General features: G+C 40.0%; 1 protein-coding gene across 2 annotated transcripts in view; it reads left to right on the top strand.

Annotated features, from left to right (window-relative positions):
• Positions 1-21,426: 21,426 nt before the first annotated feature.
• Positions 21,427-26,668, top strand: part of SPATA20 (spermatogenesis associated 20) — a 2,234,575-nt gene continuing 2,229,333 nt past the window's right edge. The window contains exon 1 of one of the 2 annotated variants that reach the window (XM_044087351.1): positions 21,427-21,915. In XM_044087351.1, the coding sequence (XP_043943286.1) occupies positions 21,779-21,915 (137 nt within the window). In that variant the 5' untranslated portion in view covers positions 21,427-21,778. The remainder of the gene's footprint in view (positions 21,916-26,668) is intronic. The other variant, XM_044087352.1, reaches the window with a different exon arrangement.

Below are 26,668 nucleotides of genomic sequence, written 5' to 3' on the forward strand. Positions count from 1 at the left end.
ATACGCTCAGCACAAAAATAGTTTTTAAAGTAAGCATATTTCCCACAGTAAAGTGCATTGCTGAATATGCCATTTTACTAGATGAATTTCTCATGACAAGGTTTTGCAAAATGAACTCTGCAAATCATGAGGAATCCATCAAATAGCTGATTTTTTTTTAATATTAAGCATAGCATTTCAACCAACACAATGTCTGTATGTAACACTGCTAATATTCAGACAGTGACCGTATGCACATGCAGAGAAATGGGTACGTATCACTTCACCTAAAACTCATTTCACCTAAACTCATTTCACCAAGACCAAATCACCTAAAGTTCATTTCACCAAGACCAAATCACCTAAAGTTCATTACACCTAAAACTCATTTCACTAACAAGTAGTAATCTAAAGCAGTTCAATGGTATATGTCCTTTTCCCCACTGTAGTGCGATCCTGGTGTTAGTATATGTATTAAGGGGGGGGTGGGGGTGTAGCCCCCCCACCTATTTGACTTTTACCAAATAATGTAAAACAAAACCAGACACCATAAAACCAAAGTAAGTGGGGGGCTACACCCCCACACCCCCCAATGTGGGGGGTTGCGCAACCGACCCCCCCCCCAATTATATATACTAACACCAGGATCGCACTACAGTGGGAAAAAGGACATATACCTTTGACTTGCCTTATTGTACTACTTGTCAGTGAAATGAGTTTTAGATGAAATGAGTTTTAGGTGTAATGAACTTTAGGTGATTTGGTTTTGGTGAAATGAGTTTAGGTGAAATGAATTTTAGGTGAAGTGATACATACCCCATGGAAATTAGGTAGGTGGGTCAACATATAACATACAAGTCATAAAGTTCTATTTGCAGTATCACAGACAGTGTAGTCTGGGGATAGATTCAGAACAAGTACAGTTCATTTTAATAGCTATGTAGCAGTGGTGTCTCCTAACCTGTACTAGCAAATGGCTCTAAACTCAACAAAATATATATCTGGATGTTTACTAGCATCATTTCTGTGTAATTTAAATGATCATAGATTAATTAAGTCTATAGTTTTTGTTCTATTTAAGTAACATTAAAATGAGGTTGCTTTTACCCAAAGACCTCTTTCATATTTCCATCTAAAGATGCGCACAACTCTAGGTCTATAGCTGGGTATCACATTGAAATATGAAGTCCTTTTGAACTTGTGATATGAAAAGTCTTGTAATACTTCTAAGGTTTATTAATTTCTACAGGATCATTTAGATGCTAGAATTATTGGAGGCTCGCAATAAATAGTTTACAGATAAACACTCATAAGATGTCACACACATGTTCATTGCATGTAGTCTTCTTTCTGAAAAAAAAAAAAAAAAAAAAAAAAAACCTTGGTGCCAAACAAGTGCATGGGTTGAAGTAATAGTTAGTACCTTGGTGCCAAACAAGTGCATGAGTTGAGGTTCTGGCCCAGAAATTGTAGTTATTACAGTTAGTTACAGGATCTCACCAAGTAATAAACACTTTAACCTACTACTATTTAAAACTGAACTAAATGCCTGCAACTGGAACCCTCTAAAAACTCTCCCACTTGAAGATGCTGTTAAATATTTTAATGCCAAATTCTTAACAATCCTTGATAAGCATGCACCAAAACGATCTATTAGAGTCAAATCTAAGCCTGCCCCCTGGCTCACTAAAGAAACAAGACAAAAACTACTACTAAGAAACAAATCATGGGCAAAGTGGAGAGCTAGCAAATTATCCTCTGATCAGCAAACCTTAAGACACTTGAGAAATAGTACCAAAAAAGCCATACTTACAGACAAAATGAACTACTATAGTAAACTGCAGCAAATGAATCACAACAATCCCCAAAGGTTCTGGTCAACCTTAAATAGACTACTTCACCCAGGTCAGACTACTACACCCTCCCCCTCTGGGTCTGAAAAGAATACAACTCATGAAACTGCCAATGCCTTTAATTCCTTTTTTTTCTGATACCATTAACTCACTAGCCTCTCACCTTGCCATTGACAATTCTAGCATCTCTAACCACACATCTTCAAATCTGCCTACTTTCCAATTACAACCCATCTCTACCACCTTTATCCAAAAACTTATCCAAAAACTTAAACCTTGTATCCCCTCTGCTGATCAGCTACCATCAGAATACCTTCAAAAAGCAGCTAATGTAGTAGCCTATCCCATATCCATCCTTATAAACAGAACCATTAGTGAAGAAACCATCCCTGATATCTGGAAAATCTCATACATTATCCCCTTACATAAAGGAGGCAACTCTAATGAGTACTCTAATTACAGGCCTATAGCACTCTTATCACCCTTAGCAAAAATTATGGAGAAATGTATTCACTATCAGTTAATGGGTCACTTAACTAAACATAACATACTAACTAACTGCCAGCATGGTTTTAGGCCATTTCATAGTACCACCACAGCTCTCCTTTCCTTTACTGATTTCATCAATAAAAACCGTAACAATAATATTCTCTCATCAGCACTCTTTATAGACCTGTCAAAAGCCTTTGATATGGTCAACCACCCCCTGCTCATAAAAATCCTAGAATCTCTTTTTTTAGAACCCAAGGCTATTCACTGGTTCACTTCCTACCTCAGCAATAGGAAACGGGCAGTTCTCTGGGATAACAAACTCTCATCTCTTCTGCCAGTCCCACTTGGTGTCCCCCAAGGCTCTATTCTTGGACCTCTGCTATTCTCCTTATTCATAAACGACCTACAAGTAGCTATACCTCAAGCTACATGCATACAATACGCAGACGATTCTACACTCATAAGTTCTGCTAAAACCATTTCAGAATTACAAATACTAACACAAAATGTATTTAACGCAGTTGAGGCATGGTTCTTAAAATGCTGCCTCCTTTTGAATGCTAAAAAAACAAACTCTTGCTCTTTAAGCCTACTATTAGGTCCTCCCCAATAGAATTCTCTATCTTATCCAAGAATGGCGCCCTTATATCCCCTGACTCTACCACCAAGCTGCTAGGTGTCACTATAGACAATAACTTTACCTTTGATAACCACATTAATAATACTGTCAAAACTGTAAATAGAAAACTGGGCTCCTTCTACAGAATTAAAATGTTCTTAACTCCTATAGCCAAAGCAAAGGGAATGTGGAGCTGAATTAGATGCTGAAGTGCTGGGGGTTTCTCAGGAAGGTAGTACAGTTTGTGTGCTATAGAGAGTTGATTGAGTAGAAGTATATGAGGCAACTCAAGCCAGTTGAGCTGCTTAAGGGATAGACAGTGGTAGGACCTATATGAGGCTTCAGTAGAAAACTTAGTAATCTTGTTGTAGCAAGATTTCATTTTATTTAGAGTGGTTTGGTGGAGATTAGTCAAGATGGGATAGGCATAAAGGAGGGTGGATAGAAGATGAGTCCTTGCGATGGTTGCTTTGTTGCAGAGCTCTAAATAGTTTTGTCTCAAAGTAGTGGTTTTGTTTTGTTGATACTGAATCCAGGCCTTGTCCCTTTCTTTCATTATAGTTTTAGTATCCTTTCTTAGCCATCGGGCATAGTTAGTTTTTATTCTAATGGTTCTGGGGGGTGCATGAATATTTAAGATTTTTATGAAGGTTGTGTTAAAGTATTCAATGGCTTTGTCTAGAGATAGTTGTTTTAGGGCAGTCCATTTACAGCTTTTTAGTGCATTGATGAAGTCAGTAGCTATAAAGGTCTTTTTGTTTCAAACTACTCTGAGGTTAGGTTGGCTGATGGTTTGGGATCTGTTCCTAATTAGGTAGATTGGATGGTGGTCACTTAGGGTATCTGGAAGACAGCCAGATTGCTGTGCAAGAGTGGGATCAGATACCAGGATCCAGTCCAAGATGGACTGACGTTTGGATGTTTTTTCAATTCTAGTGGGGGTGGTTATAGTTTGGGTAAACCTGTGGAGGTTAATAAAGGCAGTGGGATTATGACTGGAGCAGTTAAGCCAGTCAATATTGAAGTCCCCTAATAGTATGGTTTCATATGGTAGGGAGCTGGAGATCCAATTAAGCAGGCTTTCCATTACAGTGATGTTATTGCCTGGTGAGATATAGCCACCTGCAATAATTATGTTTTTGTTGGAATTGATTTTTAATTTGGCAAGGATTAGTTCTACATCTTTGACTTCTTGGGTATTGTAATCTAGTTGTTCTATGGTGAGATGATTTTGGAATAATATTGCAACACCTCTGCCCTTTTTCTCTAATCTGTCTTTTTGGATAATATTATAACCAGGGGCAGTAATCTCATTATTATGGTGTTGTGGTTTGAGCCATGTTTCAGTTAACACAGCGATATCTGGTTTGTATAGAGCTAGTAGGGCATGAAGGTCCTGAATTTTGTTAAATATACTTCTTGCATTAATGTTTAAGAAGGGAGAGCTGAGGTAGGTCTGTGGTATAGGGGATGTAGCTGAATTGAGTTTGGGTTGGCTGATGTTTTGAGTCCTGGAATGAGGTGTATGTACCCACTACAAGTGAATTTATGGAGTAGGTGTAGCTAAAGTTTGATTAATTTGTGAATTATTTTAGTTTGTCTTTGAGAAGAGTGGGAATTAGTTTTGATTGTCAGTTTATTGCATGAGTAAGAGAAGGCTTGGGAGGAGGTAAGGTCGCATGGCAATATAGGGAAGTTTTTTAGTTTGATGGGATTGGCTATGGATTCTGTTTGCTATGGGGATGTGGTGTGGTTATGAAGTTGAGTGTGGTACGAGGACAGGATGGAAAGTAGGGGTAGGGTGAAGATTATTAATGGATATAATGATGTTTTTAGTAGTTGGGTTGGATATGTGTAACTCATGTTATTTAGTTTCAGAAAGAAAGGGGTGTATGTAAGGGTAATATCTAAAACTGTATGGGATTGGTGTTATATTAAAGGTACACTATAAGAGGTGTGGTGGAGTTTGTTGTTGATGGGGGTAAGAGATTTGAAGGGATAGGCATTTGAGAGTGTAAGAACTGATAATGGGAGTTGTCTATAGCTACAAGATGAAGTGATGTTAGGGACTTAGGAACTATTATAAGCTTATGGTATTACTGGATATACAGCTTCTGTAAAGTGTTGAAGAGCATGGCCAGTGCCAGAGTTATCTTACATGTGTTAGGGAGCAGCTGTATGGCCAGGAAGTATTGGTCAGGCAAAAAGTTATGAGTTCCTTAACATGGTTCGACAACCGCAAAGTCAGAAAAAAACTCTCTGCAAGTAGGACCCGGTGCAAGGCAGGAACCATTACAAGTAGACAAAATTGCCAGCACCAAATACAGTGAAAGTTACTTTCATTCCCACTGAGGAAAGCCTGTTGGCTGAAGCCAGTCTGGGTTGTTTATTACATTTAAATAAAATACTTATGTATTTAATTTATTAGCCTCAGTTGATGCTTTTCACTGTATTTGGCGCTGGCAATTTTGTCTACTCCACAACCACAAACCCAGAATAAAAAAGAGATTAATGTCCATGGAAATGTATAAGGAACAAGAATGATAAAAGTCCCCAAATGTACATATAGCAACGTTTATGCCACACTCTTATAGACTAGAACACATAACTAATTGTCCAAACGTTAACCATCAAAAATGACACATTTAGTTACAATAGTTTATGTACATTTCTGTTAATTTCCAGTATGTACACTGTGGTTACATTATTTAAGCTCAGTACTTTACAAACGCTTTTCAGTACACACTTCTGTACCAGCAGTTTGATATACACATAACATACATTTCTAATACAGTTGTAACACAAGCATGTTATGCAAATCATTTCGATATTCACCAGTGACATAGAATTATTTATAAAATTCCAGATAGCTGTGCTGGCAGTATCTCCCTTTGTCACAGGGTTAAAAAGGCATTTTGTGTGCATAAGCCTGACAGTAATATGTTGGAATATGTTACTGTGTTCTGTTTGACATCAGACTGGGGGGAATGCCATGGAGTCCTTTGAATAGGGTACCCAGAGCCCTATTTTGGTAACTTTTTGAAATGTTGTAAACTGATAAAGCTAGTCCTGAAACACTGAGAGAGAATGGCTGAAAAAAAAACAACTTACATATACTGAGTCCAAGATGGCCATTTCTCAGGATATTCCCTTTTCTCCAAGGTATTGCAAACTCGGAGTTGGTATATGCAAGTTTGGTGGTGTGGGGGGCTTGCACCCCTGCAAGAATAAAGTTTTAAGGAGACCATCCAGGTGCAATTAACCATAGGTAAAACTGCCCTACAGTTTGTAACATGCTACAGACCACCTTCTCAAACTCAGGAAACCCACACAGCCTTCCTGAAGACACTGGAGAGTATGAATGTCTCTCCAAACACCATCATATTGGGTGACTTCAACTACCCAAACATAGACTGGGAACATCACTCAAGCCCCAACACCCTAGCCCAAAGGTTCCTTGAGTTCATAAACTCAAATGCTATGGAACAACTAGTCACCATTCCCACAAGAGGAGAAAATATACTAGACCTGATCATCACAAACATGGGGACAAAATGCTCCACACGGAAGTATATCCCTCATTGGTGAGATCAGACCATAAATTAATCTCACTGGAGATCCACATCCCGCCCCCACCCCAGCAAAAAAGACCACAGTGAAGAACTTCTCAAAAGCAAACTTCACACTTCTTAAGACTGGAGTGGTATCCTTCAAGGCCCCGAGCCAGTGGAAACCACAACCCACGCTGCTGAAACCCTTACAAATGCCTTCTACGAGCACCTCCAGGAATGTATGGATCAAGCAATCCCTAATAAAATCAAGACCCTTTCCACCAAAGGCAGGCGCCGGTCTGGTGGACTCCAGCCATAAACAAACTCTACAACAAGAGGAGAAAGCTACTACATGACAGAGCAAAATCCCTAAAAGGAAGGCATCTCTGATCAATACTAGCAAAAACTACGATCACTCATAAAATCATCCAAGGCCAACTTTGAGAGAAAAATCGCTAATGACACAAAAGACAATCATAAAGCCTTCTTTAGCTATGTTAGAAACCTGGGTGGAAACTCCCAGATATGCTCAGAATTAGTCCAAAATGATAAAAAATCACTGAACCCACAGACATTGCCAACATACTGGCAGACAGGTTCAGTGCAAATTTCTCCCTCCCTCCCCCAAAGGAGAAATATCTATCCCACCAGAGTCTAGCCTCCCAAACATCTCAGATGCCCAGGTGAGAGCTGCTCTCTCTAAAGCAAAAACACAGCATCAATGGGACCGGACGGTGTCCCTGGCTGTGTGCTACACGAACTCAATGAGGAACTAAACCCACACATAAGGCTGCTGTTTAATCTTAGCCTTACTACAGGATACGTGCCCAAAGAATGGCGTGACGGCAACTGTGGTCCCACGCCACAAAGGCGGTGCTTCTACGGACCCTGGAAATTACCGCCCCATAAGCTTGACGAGCCTTGTCTGCAAAGCTATGGAGAGGATCATAATGGAACTCATAAATAAAGACATTGGGGACCTACAGACACTGGATCCTACCCAATTTGGCTTTGTCAAGGGCAGATCCTGCCTCTTGAACTTGGTCGACTTTTTCGAAACAGTCACTAAGGCCATTAATGAGGGTAAGGCAGTTCACACAGCCTACCTTGACCTAGCAAAAGCGTTCGACACAATACCCCACTCGGGCATCATAGAAAAGCTCACCAGCTTAGATGTAAACCCATATGTCACAAGATGGGTTGCAAACTGGCTCAAGGACAGAACACACAGGGTTAGAGTTGCTGGTGCCATGTCAGACTCTAAGCCGGTCACGAGCGGTGTCCCACAGGGCTCAGTCCTGGGCCCCCTCTTGTTCGGAATTTATTTTTCTGAAGTGCGGGCAAACATAGGGGGATTGTGGCTGACAAAATTTGCAGATGACTGCAAACTGGGCACCATAATTGACACTCCATCAGACACAGACATCCTCCAGAAAGGTCTCATAGAAATGGATAACTGGTGCCACAGCCATGGCCTTAAGCTAAATGCCAAAAAATGTATAGTCATACCCTTTGGGAAAAACAAGGTAACCCCTAATTACCACATAGGTGGTAATCCATTAAACACGGAAGAAGTTATCAGGGACCTGGGGACCCAAGTTGACAGTAACCTCTCTTTTGACACTCACATTTCCAAAGTGGTTAGGAAGACCTTCTACATTGCCCACCTGATCATGAAGGGATTCACATCCAGATCAGGAGAGGTCATTGTACCCCTGTACTCTTCACTTATCAGACCAATGATTGAGTACAACGCCCCATTCGAATGTACCTTACCCGACACCTGCAGCAGTTGGAAAGACCCCAAAAGTTCCTCACCAAAAGGATAAAGGCTCAAACATATGTCATACGATGCCCGACTGAAGAAACTCCAGCTCTATTCAGTCGCATACCGTCTGCTCAGAGGTGATCTGTGCCTGACATACAAGGCCATGTCCAACCCGGAATTAATGGACATGCTCCACCTCAAAAATCCAAATCCACCAGAGCCACGAGAGCAAGAGACTTAAACCTCAACACGGATATAAATAGGACGTGCTGGAGGGACAGATTCATCACCCAGAGACTCCCTACACTATGGAACAGAATCCCAGTCCATGTGAGGCAGAGCCCCTCACTGACTCTGTTCAAGAGAAATCTTGACGAGTGGATGGGAGATCGTAGGTTTACCCCGGGAATCATCTCTGTATCACTGCTGGACAGAGGCACTGCAAACTAATGGGTATAGTATTCTCATCCTAAGGGGTGGTGAAAGCCACACACACTCTGGCTAGGCTTATAAATGCCCTAGGGCAGATAGCCTAGTATGAACCTATGAACCTATAAAAGAATCTTCGAGATACATTCTTTTCCTGGGTTTTCATTCTTTTTTGGTTTGTTTCAATAGAGAACCCACAATTTCATCTAAGGCTGGCCCTGAGAATGAGCTCTTATTTTGGCAAAAAAAGAGATATTTATTCTTTTGCACAAAATCTTATGTTTCAATAAAGGCATCCCACTTTGGGCACTAAAAAAGTAGCAACCATGTAATATAATGCATCTTCATCTACCACCACTGTACTTATTGCTTCCAGTAAGAACATAATTTTAACAATTTCTACTTATGTTCATTTTTTACTTTGTACACTAATCTGTTATGTATTGGTTACCAACTGTAATATGCAAGTTTACATTTCAAGTAACAATTACTTTTTTCCCATCTTTTCAACCCTGGACTGATCCTGAAAGGATCTATTTGACCAGTGTTCTACCCGGGTTAACATCTATAAAAGAAATGAGACAAAGCCATTACAGCTGTTGACCAGCGAAAACTGGTGCAGGCGGTAACCAGGAAGGCAACTAGCACTACTGTCATATTTGTTTACAGATTAATAAGAAAGAGAAGGGTATGCATCATCCAAAGTAAAAGGATCTAATGATTTACAGTCCTCAATTTTGCAACACTAATGGCAAGTGTTTCACTGACTGACACGGTTGCTTTTGCAGTAACTGAGCATCACAAAAATAGTCTAGAATATTATTTATTTTATTTTTATTTTAGATTTGTTAACTGGGATGGTCCGACTGGACGAGGTCCATTTACAGTGGAGCCCCGGGGAGAAAAGCTCCATTTAATTAATACAGTGACAAGAGATATTTATACATACCATATAAAAACAATCATAGAACTTTGTATCTGAGCATAAGAGAGCAGTGAAAAAAGAAAATCTTATCAACGAATTTTTACTAGTAAACAATAATTTAGTAGTTCACAAATATCCAGATAGCGATCAATACACAAACATTACTATATGTAAAGAGAAAAAAATTTGTTACTTCCATGTTTCTTGAAGGCCTATGTAATTGGAAGTAATGGAGGAAGATTTAGGTAGAGTTTATTTGTCATTATGTGATACATGGACATAACCAGGAACTAATAAGATGAGTCTTAAGGGAGTGTTTGAATTGTTTGGTGTTTGATGCAGAAGTAACTGAGGGAGGGAGATAGTTCCAATTTTTTGCTATACTGTGAGAAAATAGAGCTTTACCTGCTGTGTTATTAGCTGTGGAGATAGAGAGGAGTGATTTGTTGACAGAGCGGAGTGATCAGTTTGGTATGTAGTTACTTATTAGTTCCTTAAGGGCTAGAGTTCTGTCATGATATTTTAGGATGTTATAGGCTATGACAAGTTGGTGAGAGGTTAATAACTGTGGGAGTTCAAGCCACTGAAGTTGCCTGAGAGGTATACAATGGTGTGTTCTAAAGAGGGAATTTTTTGCAAACTTGGCAATGTTGTTATAACATGACTCACGTTTGCCAAGATCGTTTTTTCTAACATAGGTGAGAATAGGTGCTGCATACATTAGTGTGGAAAGAAGGTGGGTTTGGGCTGGGGTGACCCAAGCTTAATGTGATAGAAAATGTTTTTGTCTGTATAGTGACCCCATTTTTTGTGTATCTTTTTAATAGTTTGGGAGATATGGATATCAAAGTGTAAGTTGTTATCGATTTCAACGCCCAGCAGCTTGGTGTGAAGAGAGGGTGAGATAACAGTACCATTACTGAAGAGGATGGAGAATGGTAGTGGAGTGGTTTTTGATTTGTTTGGGGTAAATAAAAGCAGTTTTGTTTTGCTGGGATTTAATATAAGTTGAATATTTGTAATCCACTTTTCCTCTGAGCAAAGGGATTCTTGGGCAAGATGTTGTAGGGCTGTAAGAGTTGGGGCAGAGCAGATCAGGGTGGAGTTGTCTGCATACTGTATGAGTGAGGCCTTTAGGGTAGAGTTATGTAAGTTATTAATAAAGATAGAAAAGAGGACTGGGCCCAATATGGAACCTTGCGGTACGCCAATGGACATTGGGAGTAAAGATGATAAGACTCCTTGTCACTGGACAGCTTGTTGACGGTCTGTTAGATAGTTTTTAAACCATGCAACAGTGTTAGGGGCAAAGGATAAAGAGATGAGAGTATCTATTAGCATGGAGTGGGAAACCATATCAAATGCTTAGAGAGGTCCAGGAATATAGCGGATACAAACCTGTTATTATTTCGATGTTGGTTAACCAGGTTTGTGAAAGAGAAGGGCAGAGGTTGCGCTGTGGTGTGGGCAGAAACCATGTTGTGTAGAGAAGAAGAGCTTTTTTGAGTCTAGGAAATGCATAACCTGGGAGTGTATGCATTTCTCAAGTATTTTTGATAAAGGAGACAGAATGGCTATAGGGCGATAGAGAAATCATATGAATTCCCGCCCTTGTGAAGGGGAATAATGTAAGAGACTTTCCATACTTGAGAGATATGGGATTCTTGTATGGAGTGGTTGATTATAATTGAGAGTGGGTAGGAAAGGGAGTTGGCAGCCAGTTTTAGGACATGAGCAGATATGCCATCTGTAGAAAGAGAAGTGGGTTTTAGTTCTAAGAGGTATTTTTTTATTGTGGAGGTTGGGACACATGAGAATGAAAAGGGAGGTGAGTTGTTAGGAGGTGTTAGTGTGCATGAGTCGATATTTTTGGAAAGTTGGGTTGATAGTGATTTAATGGACTCAGTAAAGTAGTGATTAAATTGGGGGGATATTTCACTATTTGTTTTGGAGGTGGGAGCTGGTGTAGAGGTTTTGCCAGGTTTTAGTAGGGAGTGTATTGCATGCCAGAACTTTTGGGGATTATTGGAATGTTTGTTTTGCATATCTAGGAAGTAGTTTCTTTATCGAGCTTTGTTTGTATTTTGACTTGATTCCTAAGGTATTGACAGTTTTGTTTGGCTAGAAAAGTGTTATCGTTTTTCCATGCTTTCCGTGCCTTATCTCTGGTTTTTAATAGGGCCCTAGTGGACTTGGTTAGCCATGGGGCATAGTTTTGCTTAGCTCTAATTTTTCTTACTGGGGCAACTGAATCAAGGATGTTAATAAGAGTAGTGTTAAAATAGTCCACTGCTTGGTCTAGATCTAGGCTGCGTAGTGGTTCCCAATCATATTTTTTTAACATAGTGTTGAGTTCTAGAGGGTTGACATTGCGATCATTTCAGACTTGTCTATAGACCTAGGTTTTGGAAAGTTAGTACGTTTCTGTAGGAGGAAGGCAGGAAGACGATCGCTAAGTCCGTCAGGTAGATTACCTACTTGGTAATTATTTACAGGGTAGTTTACTAATGTCCAATCTAGTATGGATTCTTTATGGGATTTTTTGTCAACTCTGGTAGGTTCTTGAATGAGTTAGGAGAATCCATACAGGTTTATGTGGTTAGTGGGTTTTTTTAGAGTTACAAGCTATCCAGTCAGTGTTCAGGTCACCTAATAAAATAGTCTCCTGTGGGAGATTATCTTTTGACCATTATAGAATCTCCTCAATTAGTGGTGAGTTATTACCTGGAGGGATATATGCACATAGAATATTGATGCTCTTTTTCTTATTTACCAGTAGCACAGAGCCTATGATCTCAGCAGTATTACATTTCGGTAGTGTAGCTAGTAGAGGTTGGAGAGAGATGGTATTTTTATAAACAATTGCAACGCCCCCACCCTTTCTTCCTGTCCTATCTAGACATAGGATATTATAACCTGGAGGGAGGATTTCTTCATTTTGTGTGTTAGGTTTTAGCCAGGTTACTGTTATGGTAAAAATGTCAGGGGAGTAGTGGGTTATGAATTCGTGTAAGTGAGGAAGTTTGATATACTACAAGAGCTGAGGTTTATGATAAGAAGATCTGTAGTGTGTTTGCTTGGGGATATGGTGTTGTTTGGTCCTGGGTTTGGATGGATATCCCCAGAGGTAAGGAGGTATTTCTTTAGAAAAAGTTGGAGCTTGACAGTTTGTAGAATGTCCATGTGGAGTTTACATGATGTTTTTCTATTGTAAGATAGTGGGATGTACTTGTTACATAAAAATAGTATTGTGTTGTCATTAAATAAAGATGGGGCTATAGGAAAGGTTATGTGTGTAATAGCAGGTGTGAAAGTATGTGTTGTATGATAGGTAGTGTGTGGTAGGGGTGTGTATGTGTGTAAGGATGCAATGCAGGTTAGGGTTGAGAGGGTTAATAGAAGAGATGAAAATAAAGCCTGCATAGTTTGTTTTTGTTATATATGGATGCAAGTGGTGTTGTATAGGTGGTTGTGAATTTAGGGGTGTGGTTTGGGAGGTTACTGTTGATTGGCTGTGGGGAGTGGTCAGGTGATATGGGGTTAAAATAAATGTAGAGGTAGTGGGGGCATGTGGGAAAATGGGGGAGGGTAGGGGAGCAGAGTGATCCGAGCTTAGCGAGGCAAATGGAGCGGGGCTCACCCACCACGAGACTACAGAGCTTATAGAGACAATCAGTGAGCTCTAAAACAGGGAGAGCAGGAAAAAAATGACCAAAAGTGGGGTAAGTTCTGTATAGCTGCCTCCCTTTAACTACTCAATAGGGCTTGAAAATATGTATTGCTGGGGGGCAGGACTTAATCCAGTACTACTAGTGCTGCGAGCTCCCGGGCGGATCACTACACTATTAGATACATTTAAATTGCAACAATTCTAATAGATAATAACCTTGTTGCTGTCTTTGGAATTATCATTTTTTTTAAAGTGTTGACTGTTGTGTGTTAAGCACATTGCCTTCAGTAATTCTAGGCATTAATTAGTACATATGCCCCTTTCTGGTGCCTTAGGATGGTGTAGGTGTTTAATTTGCCGCTTGGTATATTTATTGATACAAACAACCTAAACTGCACTTTGCTCTGAAAGCAAATGGCCTAAAAACTCACTTAGATTTACCCAGCTGAATGCCTTTACTACTAGTACGCTTTGAGATATGGAAAAATGCACCTGTTACCACCATATAGGTTAGTGGAGGCATTTTAATCTACTTGGAAACCACAATGCCACTTGGTTCCTTTCCTGCGACACAAACACGCTGCAGGGCACTTAGATGGGATCAGTTCAATGTTATAGGTGGTAGAATGTCTCCTTCCCGCGTTTGGGTGGGTGGAGGGAGTCTCAGCTTTAAAAACTGCTGTGCCGCATATATTTGACTGCCAAGACGCTAACATTAGCTCAACACTAATTCGGCTTATAAGGTGGTAAAGTAATTGTCAGCACATAGGATGTGTACCTACATCCCCTTAGTAGAAGTTACAGTTGTTTCACAATGCATTAACGTTCAAAGTGATAAAAAACAATGCACATTACATTGGACAAAATATATGAAGCTGACCAAACCTTTGAGCATATACACAGTGACAAGCTATAATATTCCTAACATATGCTCTAGAGTACTGTAAAAAACAATCAGATTAATTTAAAAGACTATCCCTAACATATTTATTTATTTTTATTTTACATTTGTTTACCGGGAAAGTCTGACTGGAATAAGGTCCATTTACAGAGAGGTCTGGGGAGAAAAGCTCCATAACATAACAGTACAAATACAACAAATGACAAAAAATTTCTGTACAGAGGCATATATACAGTCAGAGCTCCATGCCTTTATATGACAACACATAATCCAGGAATGACAGAAATTTTCTATACAGTGGTATATATACAATCAAGGAGATTTTTTGTACCTTAGTTTGATTTGAGCAAGCTTGGTATATAGATAGCATAACTTTGAATTCCCTATTGGTAGAACAAAGCATAAAAATGAAGGAATGGAATATGGAAAATAATGCTGTTCAGGAGATATGTCATAGCGTGAGAAATAGTTTGTAGGATAGCAGTTCCTGATAGGGAGGAGATGAGGTGTGGCAAGTTAGGAGGAGAGCAGAAAAAATTTTATGTGATACAGGGACAGAGCCATGATTGCAAGAGGTGTGACTTTAGTGATGTCTTGAAAAGTGAGATGGATGGTGCAGAGGAGATACTTTGGGGGAGGTTATTCCATTCCCTAGCAATGGTGTGGGAGAACAGACTTTTTCTTGTAGTGTTATTGGCTTTGGTTATGCAGAGCAGGGTTTTGTTGGATGAGCGTAGAGGGCAATTTGCAGAATATTGGTTTAGAAATTGGTTTAGGGCTGGGGATTTCTGAGGGTTCCTTATTATGTTGAAGGTGAGGACTAATTGATGATAGCTAATTAGCTGAGGGAGTTCTAACCACTGCAGTTGTTTCAGGGCAAGACAGTGATGACTTCTAAAAGTAGAGTTGCTAGCGAATTTTGCAATTTTATTGTAACATGACTCTAGTTTGTTTTGGTCTGTTTTCCTGATATGAATTAGGATTAGTGATGCAAACATTAGGGTAGACAAGAGGTGGGTTTGGGCTAAGGAGATTCTAGCTTGGTCCGATAGGAACTGTTTGTGTTTGTATAGAGTTCCTAGTTTCTTATGTACCTTTGTGATGGTTTGTGAGATATGGACATTAAAGTTTAGATTGTTATCTATTTCAACCCCGAGAGCTTAGTGTGAGGGGAGGGGGAGATTGTGGTCCCGTTTTTGGAGGTGATAGTGATGGTAGGAGGCGTGGATTTGGATTTATTGGGGGGTAAAAAGGAGCAATTTTGTCTTTTTGGGGTTTAGAATGAGTTGGATATTGGTAATCTATTGTTCCACGGAGCAAAAGGATTCTTGGTAAGCTTTTGAAGAGTGGTTATGGATGGGGCTGAGCAGATTAGGGTGGAGCCATCTGCATACTGTATAGGTGATGCATGCAGGGTGGAAGTATGTAGTTTGTTAGTGAAAATGGAGAATAGTAGAGGACCCAGTATTGATCCTTGTGGGACACCTATAGTAGTTGGTAATAGAGGTGATAGTGTACTTTGCCATTTAACTGATTGTTTTCTGTCTGAGAGATAGCTTCTAAACCATGAAGTAGTAGAGGGAGTGAAGGATAAGGTTGACAGAGTGTCTAAGAGTAGGTTATGGGAGCCATATCAAATGTTTTTGATAGATCTAGGAATATGGCTGAGACTAATTTGTTGTGGGTTAATCTGATTGATAAAGGAGAGTAGAGCAGTGGTTGTGCTATGGTTTGGGCACAAACCATGCTGTGTGGGGGAGAGGAGGTTATGTAAGGATAAGAAGTGCATTACCTGGGTGTGAATACATTTCTTCAGAAGCTTGGAAAGGGGGGGCAAGATAGCAATTGTCCAGTAGTTTGATAGTTCATAGGAGTTTCTGCCTTTGTGATGGGGAATTATATGTGACACTTTCCATAGATGGGGTACGTAGGTTTCTTTATAGAGTGATTTATAAGAATTTGACAGGGTAGGTTAGTGATTCTGCAGCTAATTTTGGAACATTTGTGGGTAAACCATCTGCTGCGAGTGTTGTGGGTTTTAGTTTAGAGTGTAGCTTTTTAACTGAAGAGGTTGATACAGGTGAGAGTGTGAAGGTGGATATATTAGGTTGTTCTACAGTTGCGGTGGTTTTAGTGTTCTTGTTAGATAGTTGGATAGATAGTGTGATGATAGAATCTGTGAAGTGATGGTTGAATTCTGAAGTTATGCTATCATTATCAGAATTGTTATTGGGAGATGGGGTGGTGGTTTTGCCCAGTTTTAGAAGGGTATTGATGGCTTGCCAGAATTTTTGGGGGTTTCTAGAGTGCTTGTTTTGGATGTCTAAGAAGTAGTTCTTTTTATCTACTTTTGTTTGGGTTTTGGCCTTATTTCATAGTTCATGATATTTCTGTCTGTCTTGGATAGTGTTATTCTTTTTCCAGTTTTTCCAGGCATTGTCTCTGACTTTTATTAAGGCTTTTGTTGTCCTATTTAGTCATGGGGCATAGTTAACGTTAGTCCTGAGTTTCCATATGCTCAAGAGTACTATAAAAAACAAATCAGATTAATTTAAAAAGGCAAACAGGCCACTGTGCGGCTCAACTGAACCTTTAAGCATGTACACAGTGAGTCACAAGCTATAATGTCCCTAACATATGCTCTATTACCCTAAACAATCAACTATATAGGGCAGTAGATATCCCAAGTACTCGTAGTATCACTGTTAACTTGCAGGCATGCCTTAGCATAAATCAAATGACCAATAGTGCATATTCTAGCATTGCTGTAGTTCAATTAATACAGAAAAGTGTAAATAATGACTATTTGAGCACCTTACCACCGCAGAAGGGGCTCCGCACGCACTAGTAACTAGGATGGAAAGCAAAGTAAGGAATGGCACGAGGTAGGGGGTTTAAGAAACCTCGCTTCCATTTACCAGGAGAAGCTATAGTAACAGGAAACTGATTGGTGGAAGTTGTCTCCACGTGGCTTCACTCAGCCACCATGAGACTACAGAGCTTACTGAGACAATCAGTGAACTCTAAAACAGGGAGAGCAGGGAAGATGCAGCCAAAAGTAGGGTAAGTTCTGTATAGATGCTTCCCTTTAACTACTCAATAGAGCTTGAAAATATGTATTGCCGGTGGGGGGGGCTTAATCCAGTACTGCTAGTGCTGCGAGCTCCCGGGCAGAACACTACACTATAAGATACATTTAAATTGCAACAATTGTAATAGATAATAACTTTGTTGCTGTCTTTGGAATTATCAGGATTTTTTTTTTAAAGTGGTGCTGACTGCAGGAAGTTAGTTTTAAAATGCACAGCAGTCCCTTTTGGTCCCGAGCTGTTCCTGGGTGTGGGTTCAGTTAGGTGGGTAGAAGAGGTGAATAAACCTTGTTGCTGTCTTTGGAATTATCTTAAAAGTGTTGACTGTAGGATGTGGATGTTATATTAAAAATGCACAGCAGTTTCTTTTGGTCCTGAGCCGTTCGCGGGGGTGGGTTCAGTTAGGTGGGTAGAATAAGTGAATAAACCTTGTTGCTGTCTTTGGAATTATCAGTTTTTTTAAAGTGTTGACTGCAGGAAGTTAGATTTAAAATGCACAGCAGGCCCTTTTGGTCCTGAGACGTTTGTGGGGGTGGGTTCAGTTAGGTGAGTAGAATAGGTAAATAAACCTTGTTGCTGTCTTTGGAATTATCAGTTTTTTTAAAGTGTTGACTGCAGGAAGTTAGATTTAAAATGCACAGCAGGCCCTTTTGGTCCTGAGACGTTTGTGGGGGTGGGTTCAGTTAGGTGAGTAGAATAGGTAAATAAACCTTGTTGCTGTCTTTGGAATTATCAGTTTTTTTTAAAGTGTTGACTGCAGGCAGGAGCGGCCTTAGGTCAAGTGATGCCCTACGCAAAAGGGCTCAACGGCTCCCCCCACCACACTAACCGATGCCCTCATCCTGGTCTACCTACACCAAATAAATACTGGAAAAGTGCCCCTGCTAGAGCGGCGCCCTAGGTGTCCGCCTAGTTGGTCTATGCCTAAGGCCAGGTATAACTGCAGGAAGTTAGATTTAAAATGCACAGTAGTCCCTTTTGGTCCCGAGACGTTAGTGGGGGTGGGTTCAGTTAGGTGTGTAGAATAGGTTAATAAACCTTGTTGCTATATTTGGAATTATAAGTTTTTTTAAAGTGTTGACTGCAGGAAGTTAGATTTAAAATGCACAGCAGTCCCTTTTGGTCCCAAGCCGTTAGTGGGGGTGGGTTCGGTTAGGTGGGTAGAAAAGGTGAAGAAACTTTGTTGCTGTCTTTGGAGTTATCTTTTTTTTTAAGTGTTGACTGCAGGAAGTTAGATTTAACAAGCACAGCAGTCCGTTTTGGTCCCGAGCCGTTCATGGGGGTGGGTTCAGTTAGGTGGGTAGAATAGGTCAATAAACCTTGTTGCTGTCTTTGGTATTATCTTTTTTTTTTTAAGTGTTGACTGCAGGAAGTTAGATTTAAAATGCACAGCAGTCCCTTTTGGTCCCGAGCTGTTCGTGGTGGTGGGTTAAGTTAGGTGGGTAGAACAGGTGAAAAAAAACACCGCAGAAGGGGCTCCGCACGCACTAGCAACTAGGATGGAAAGCGAACATTACGATTAGACATAGTTTCCAAACTCAGATTTAGTGGACAGTATGACATAGATACTTTTCATTCTTTGCATTTTGAGAATCCTAAGTGAACATCCAGGACCCGTTTCAGCAGCTTGTTGTTGTTGTATCTTTCAGCTTTACCCAGTTAGGGGTCGCCACAGCGGAACTCCGGTCCGCTAATGATTGGCAGTTGATTTTTATGTGCCGAGTTGCCTGCCCTGACGCACAACCTTCAACGAAGGTACGCCCATTCACGCATGTCTCCACGCAGAAGACGCTCTAGCTGAGAGTCGAACCGGACAGCGTCTTACTGTGAGGTGACAACGCTACCGCAGCACCACCACAGCGTACCCATTTCGGCAGCTTATTTGGCATAATTGAAGTGTATTAACCCACCTCCGAGTTCGCGCAGCAATGGGTGTGCCTGGCATGATTGACATGCAGGAGGGCGGGTATTAACAACGGCAATGTGCCTTGATTGACACGCAACATACTTTCTGACATCTTGAGAGGCACAAAGACGTATCTGTGGTTAGATGGAGGGTTACTGAGAGAGAAAGAACCTGTTGGGATCTTTTTTCTGTATTTAATAGAACCAGGAATATATGGGATAACTTCAGACAAATTGACAATCTGCTAATGATCATGTTTGAGAACTGTGGTGTCTTTCAGCTACTGAAGTATAAATACAGATTGAATTAGGCAATGTGCACTTTGGCATGCAGGTTTTATTGGATGCAATTATCAATGAAGTGCAAATTGTGCAGCAGTGTTGTAAATGCTTAACAAGATTGGGAGATTGCCTTTTTCTTACTGTTGTGAAATCTCAGAATTGGCCTCCTTTTTTACAGAGTGAATTCTGTGGGTTTATGTTTACTAGTCTTTGTAATGGCTGGAGGTTCAGTGAGAATGATCTAGTACAGATCATATATGATATAAATATATAAAACAAAGACTCGCCAATAGTTTGTTTGCCACTGGTTACAAAAAAAATCCCCAAATTTTAAATGTAGCACACTAGAACCCAAAAACTTGGACATCGAGACCACACTTAAATATAACTTTGGGCCTGTCATTAATAACAGGATTGCCTACTGTTTCTCTCACCTTGTCTAATAGACTTTTGAACCTTTTTCGTTAAAATACATAGTATCTGTACCTACTGCTGCTGATTAAAGTAGATATCTGAACAACACTTTCCATTAATTTCTTAAGTTTTACTGTTCAAACAGTACTTGTCTTCGTACTTCTGCCCCGATTTGCGAAATAAAACAATGCTTTGATATGACAGCAATCGTATCTGCGTTTTTATGTTATAATGTACAATGTAATCTCTTTTGTACAATTAGCTGTTATTTGCTTATGTTTTAATACGCCTACAATGTTTTCTGTGTAAAGGTCCATATTACCTTGCGTTTTAATCAAGCGGTGGGCGTAGTAGTAAACACGCTCCAAGCGGTGGGCGGAGTAGTCAACATGCTCGAAGGCGGGGTTTGGGAGGGGCTTGCTACTACGCATCTGGTGGGTTAATACACTTCAATTTCGCCGCTTATTTTTTGTAACTGCAGATCTATTTCATTAATGAAAGCATGGAAAACACGAGCACGCAGCGTGAGCGTAAGTTGATGTGTCTCTTTCTGCTTGGGTGGGAGAGAGATGCTTAAAGTTAGGTTTCTCTCAACTGTCCCTCCCTGATTTTGACGCAAGTTTTAGCTATGTCCCCCTTATTGTCTCCTAAACCAGATGACTTTCGTAGAAAAGTACTGAATAAGGGGTTGCCACCTTCCTTCACGGCTAAAACCGGAGCAAAGCCACGCCCCTTGCGTCACCAGTAACCCCGCCAACCCCCTCTCCCGCCGACATACCTCCTATTTTGTGATGTCACGACAGCATCACTCAACGGGAACGCCCTCTTTTTTCGTTCCCGCCACCTGCTTTTGGCTGATTTACTATGCTTTTCTGTAAAAAAAAGCATAGTAAATCAGCCGATTTACAAACTCTGATAGTCTGTTTCCTTTTTGAAACAGAATACCGGAGTTTGTACAGTGTTTTCCGGACTACCGGAGAATCAGTTTGATTTCCTGATAGTCCGGAAAAAAAACGGAGGGGTGGCAAGCCTTACATTCAATAAATTACTTCACAAACGCATCTATCAACTTCTCAAAGCCAAAATATGGGGATGGGATAGGGACAGATTTTAAATATTGCTCTTAAGAAAGTTGCTAGAGTAACAAATTTTGCATTTTCTGAAGGGATATGAATTTTTAGACCGAAATGTTTGCTATTATTTGTGATTTCAATCACAATTTTTATACGGAACAGACCAACAACATGAGACAAAAAATCTGTATATTTGAGAACTGTGCGCAGAAATGATATATTAAATAACATGTTATTCCTTCTATGTTTCGAGTTAAAAATACCAGTATTTTAGAAGTGGCCCTGATTGGTTCAGAGCTACGATTACAGTGTAGTACTTCTGATTTGTTTACACGTGCGTGTTGGGGATGGACAATTATCATTTACTTCCACATGCCCTGGTGGGATTAACAAGTTTGTTTTGCAACCCCCCCAATACAAGAAAGAAACAGTTTATAATGCGTTGCGTTAACACTCCAGTATACTATATTTTGCAGCACATAGATATCAGAGTTGTCTTAAGTGTCGGATCAAAACTATTGACATACTGGCGCAATTCCTTCAAAGCAAACAAAAATACTAGGAAAAACGCGTAACTTTTTCAATTCCCGAAGGTCAAGTCGTCTATAACCATAGCGTTTAACGTTTGTCGCAAACTCAGTGATTCTGAAGAAAAAGCAATCAACAGGTTCAAAGCACACAAACCAATTTAACAGTTTGAGTTTGGACATACATTGGCAGAACTATAAATCCCAGCTCACACAACGAGAAGAAGCGACAGTGGCTATTGTGAGGCATACGGGCGCGTGGTGCTCTGGGACTAGTAGTTTTGTTGTTTATATCGCCTGAATGTTGGGGTTTCTTGTGTCGGCGTTGCCAACTAGAGGAATTTTCCGAAAGACTCTTCGTTCTGTACTTATTCTGAGTAGTGCCAAGAGATTGTGGCAAGTAGGGCAGCCGGTGTGCTGTCGCTGGCAACGCAGCAGGTGAGGACTATCTGTGGTAAGGCAAGGGGGAAATCCTCTGTCAGGTCAGCTGACTTTGTAGCGATGCTGAAGTTGTGTTTAACAGTATTTCTATGTAAACTTTTCTTCTTTCATCTAGAAAGAAGAATAGCAACTACAGCTTTGATTTTTCTGTTAAAACGTGTACATTTTATGTAAAGATAATTTGAGTGGATGTAACGCTTACTGATTTCGTGACCCTGTTGTTAACAGGCGTTTGCTGCTTTTCGTGTCATATATTGCCTGTTCAGATTTAAACATGTTCTAGGAATTGGGTCATATTGTTCTATTTTGGCTGTACGTGAAGTGACACACCATGACCGTAGTATTTTATAATTAACGTTTACGAAGCTAGAAGTGCACCTATATACAGAAACGTATATACGAAAAAATGCTGCAGAAGCAGACTTTGCTCATTTTAATATATTTTTTCTGGTATGATAGATTAATACAACTTTATTTTTGGAATACTGTTTCTAAAAACCCGACTTCACCCTTTGCCGGTACTTCACTAAATAATAGCGCTTACAGAAACTTTTTCTCTTGCTAAGGACAGTAACTACAGTATTGTTTACCACAGTGGCACTTTAGTGTGTGTTGCTTTTCGCATTCGGTATCAATAGTTTTCTATTCTCTTGCTGCTAGTAACTGGACGCTTATTTGATACAGAATTTCTAGTTGTTCCCACATTCCTCCCTGGTGTATGTACTGCTGACTTCTGTTGATTAGCAGCTTTCACTGTTCTGTTTTGTGTCCCGTTTAGGAATTTATCCGTCACTGTATAGGTGATGACCATCCAGTGTTAACTTTATCTTCTTTTAACCGTTTGTAGATCTAAATGTAGGAACTTAGATTTTCTCATGTAATGATGATCTTGACTCCACAGTGTTGAATAGGCTTCAGACTGCAGAGAATTTTCAGTTTTGCAATACTGTTTTCAGCTACCAACCCACACATAGATGCTGACTGAAGGATTGTACCGTAATATTTTAACTGCAACATGCATTATTTCACTGTCTTTGTATTCTTTTTTTACTTTGTAATCATTTTGTATCCTGCACGTTTGAAAAAAATACCATGCATATGAAATTTTTTGATGCTATATAAAGAATAAGCCATAGGTATGCAATTAATTAATTAATCAATTTGTGTATGGCTTTTTGTACAAGTAGTCATGACCCTTCAGCATTAAAAATCCTATCTAATTGTGGCAGATATCAAGAAGAAGCACATTATGTTTCACAATGTAAGATTTTCATATGCCAGACTTTTATATTGTTCAGATGGGGAATCTTTGTATAGGCCCAGCTTTATTTAGCAAGGGATTTGACCAAACATAGGTCTGATTTTTTTTTATGAAGAAAATCAGTAACTTTAGAGGGAGGAGACAGCTTTGTGATCTGACATCACAAGTGAGGATATGGCATGGGGGGGGGGGGGGGTTCAACACTGTCTCACATTGGTGAGTACAGGATCCAGTATATTTGATCCTTGTTTTACAACAGTACCCTCCGGATGCGCAGTGCAAGGGCCACCTAAACCCCGTCCAACACCCAGCACCTGGTGACGTTTTCTATATCGTTGAATAAACATGGCGATGTTTTGTTCGCCCACATAGATAATCATCTGGGATTGCCAGCATGTGGGGAAAGCTGGTAGTGCAGATCTGTTAGTTTACTAAAGAGACACAGGCTACAGTACTTGTGTTTTTGGCAACCTCTATGTCCAAGAAATCTGTATGAGGCAGAAGCCAAGCCTGTAAATCCTTCACTTAATGTTGTCACTGGTCACATTGCCAAAGAGGGACATGAGATTTTGCAGGATAAAACAATTTGTAGTGAAACATGGTCATCTGCAAGTATGGTACCTCGCAGGATGCGCAATAGCAAAACACGCCCCAAACACGCCTCCAGTCCTGTGGAGGCAGCAGCAGTATAATTATTCAGCAGTTTGCGGACTGGAAGCTAATTTAATATTCAGCATCTGTGCCAAAAGCAACCCAAATGACATTAATGTAATGTTGTATTAGGGACATAAAACTTCATTCAGTACCAAAAAGGTAATGTTTTATTAGGGACATAAAACTAAAATGCCTGCAGTAAATCACATTTCAGTCAGTCAATCGGGCAGAGTTTGCACCATTTCTCTAAACGGTACTATTACATTTTAACGGCTTTAAGGACATGTGCTTGCAAGGAAGCAGGGGGTGTGGGGGCACACTGCCCCCACAAGGGGATGCAGGGGGCTTGCCCCCTGAAAAAGGAGAAAAAGTAAGAATTTATCATAGGATATAGTCCGTTGTGATAATGAATATTTATCAGTTTACACAAAGTGACATGCAAATGTGCATGCCTGTCAGTCTTCCTGGATATCCCTGCCCATTTGGCATGCCAATCAATGACAGCACGCCCAAAGCTGTGCAGAATTAACTGTGAGGTACTACACTTGAAGATTAACCATGTCTCATGGGACATTTACTTCATGCATTCACTACCCATTTTTGTGAACATACACAACAGTGTGCGCACTACTGGGACAGCACATGATTGTCAGTTCTTGACTATATTGCTCTAACTACATTTCTAAGTTGGTGCATAGTTATTTTGTAAGTGTTTATTGTTGAAACTCTGTCCCACTTAAAATAAAAAGTAATTCAGCTGAAATTTGCATAGTCTATTAAGTATGCAATGTAGTGGGTAGTAGTTGCCAGTTTGATAATCGGTTAACACAATTCCAGTGATCCCTGGTAACATTAAATGACCTTGAGCTTTCTTTACTGTAGGCTGAAATGTTTTTGTGCAAGCACTTTTAGGTGTTTGCATTCGCAGGGGTGCAGTTGTATATTCACTGCACGAAAAAGAATAACATCTCTTCCCTAATCTGACATTTTCTTTATTATAAGTTACACTTGTGGGATTTAAGCCAGGTACATCTGTCAGTGAAAGACTGTTATGATTTGTGCAGATAGCTGTGTAAGGCTTTATACTTTACTTTTCTATTGTGATGTGGGCGTTTTTACAACAGGCCAAAAGAGTTCTTAATGTACCCGACTGTGCGCCTTATTAGACCCAAAGACACTGACATGAGACTGTCTTAAACCACACAAGCACAACATGACTTTCATTAGCTAGCACAGTATCTGAAAGAAAGTTTTGCCCTTTATGATGGCAGTAATGCAGACGATAAATCTACAACTGCAAATATTACTTTTTTCCCACTTGCTTTTGCAGGGGGCCCCCTGCACCCTCCACTCGCACTACTTGAGGAAAAGGGTAAACTATGATCAGGCAGTGCATGTTTATGATGTCACTGAAAAATCTGCATGATGGTATGTCAGTCATTCATCGTTGGCATGGTACATCACAGCCACTAGGCATGTCAGTCAATCTGGCCACGCCCATTCCTGCAAAAAAAAAAAAAAAACGACTGGGGGGGGGGGTACTGTTGTAAAACTTCTCTGGGAGCTGGTGTTAATAAAGTCCAGGAAATGTTGTACCACTAAATTTGAGGCAGTGTACTTTTCCCAGTCTAGGTGTTTGGTTGGCTGGTGAGTGCCTCTGGTAGGTTTAGGTAAGAGTTGCCTGTATGACTATGGTGACCTGCAGTTTGTATGACTATGGTGACCTGTAGCTAAGCATGATACGATGAGGGACCTTATCTGTGGTAATTTTCATGTGAATGAGCTCCATGGTATCATCATGTTTAATCAACCTAGAGGTATGTTTGTTGCAAACATAGATTGAGACATCTCCACCTTTGGCACTAGTCTATACAGTTGTTGGTCTAAATGTACAAGTAGTACAATTTTTTGGGGCAATAAATATATTTTCATGTGATACTTACTTATTAATGAAGAAATTGATATTAAGTTGAGCAACTTTTTCTTTGCCTACAAGAAACCTGCTTTAATTCTCACAGTTCTGTATTACCTTCTTTTAGTCTTTCACACGTATCCTTGGCCACTACTCTAACAGAATCCTTTTAAATCCATACTCCTAAATACTTCAGTTTTACTGTGTCCAGCTAAACACTAGTATTGGTATGTCATTGATTTTAGTCCCTTATATTATTTATCAATGGCTGTAGATATAAGCAAGCTGTAAAGGGGAAGGAGGACCCCCCCCCGCCTGTTTCTCTGCCTACTTTAATTTTTGCCTCCGATCCCTTATATATCCTAATTAATCTTTATTATTGTATCAGGGAATGTAAGTGCTTCCATTGCTGTACTCATAAAATCGTAGCTTGCTGTGTTGAGAGCTTTCTCTACATCAAGACCCACTAAGATCAAGCAGTATTTTCTTACATTCTGCTTTTATATTAATGTAATTTATCAAATGTTTGCTTCCAGTTCAGAAAACCACGTTAATCCATATCTATCAGTTTTGGCAACACATTTGCCATTTTTTAGTTATTATAAATACATTATGTAATCATGGTTTAAAATTGAAATGGGCCTGTATAAAGCTGGGTCTGATGGTCTTTACCATCATTAGGTATTACAACCACTACAGCTTTCTTCCAGGATGCTTTTGCTTCCCCTCCTTTTAAAATACTGTTAAACAAACATTGTAGATCTTTATCTTTTTCTTTCTTTTTATTGTCCCTAAAAATCTAAGTCTAGGGTAGCTCCAGGTTTCCTTAGGGCTGATGTTAGGATTTTGGGGCCTCCAGCAAATGTCAAGTTGGGCCTCCTTGGACACTTCCATTCTAAATATCACACTTACTGTCACCCCTC

The sequence above is a fragment of the Protopterus annectens genome, chromosome 11.part0 (genome assembly GCF_019279795.1).
Source record: "Protopterus annectens isolate FY-2018-M chromosome 11.part0, PAN1.0, whole genome shotgun sequence".
Lineage (NCBI taxonomy): Eukaryota > Metazoa > Chordata > Ceratodontiformes > Protopteridae > Protopterus > Protopterus annectens.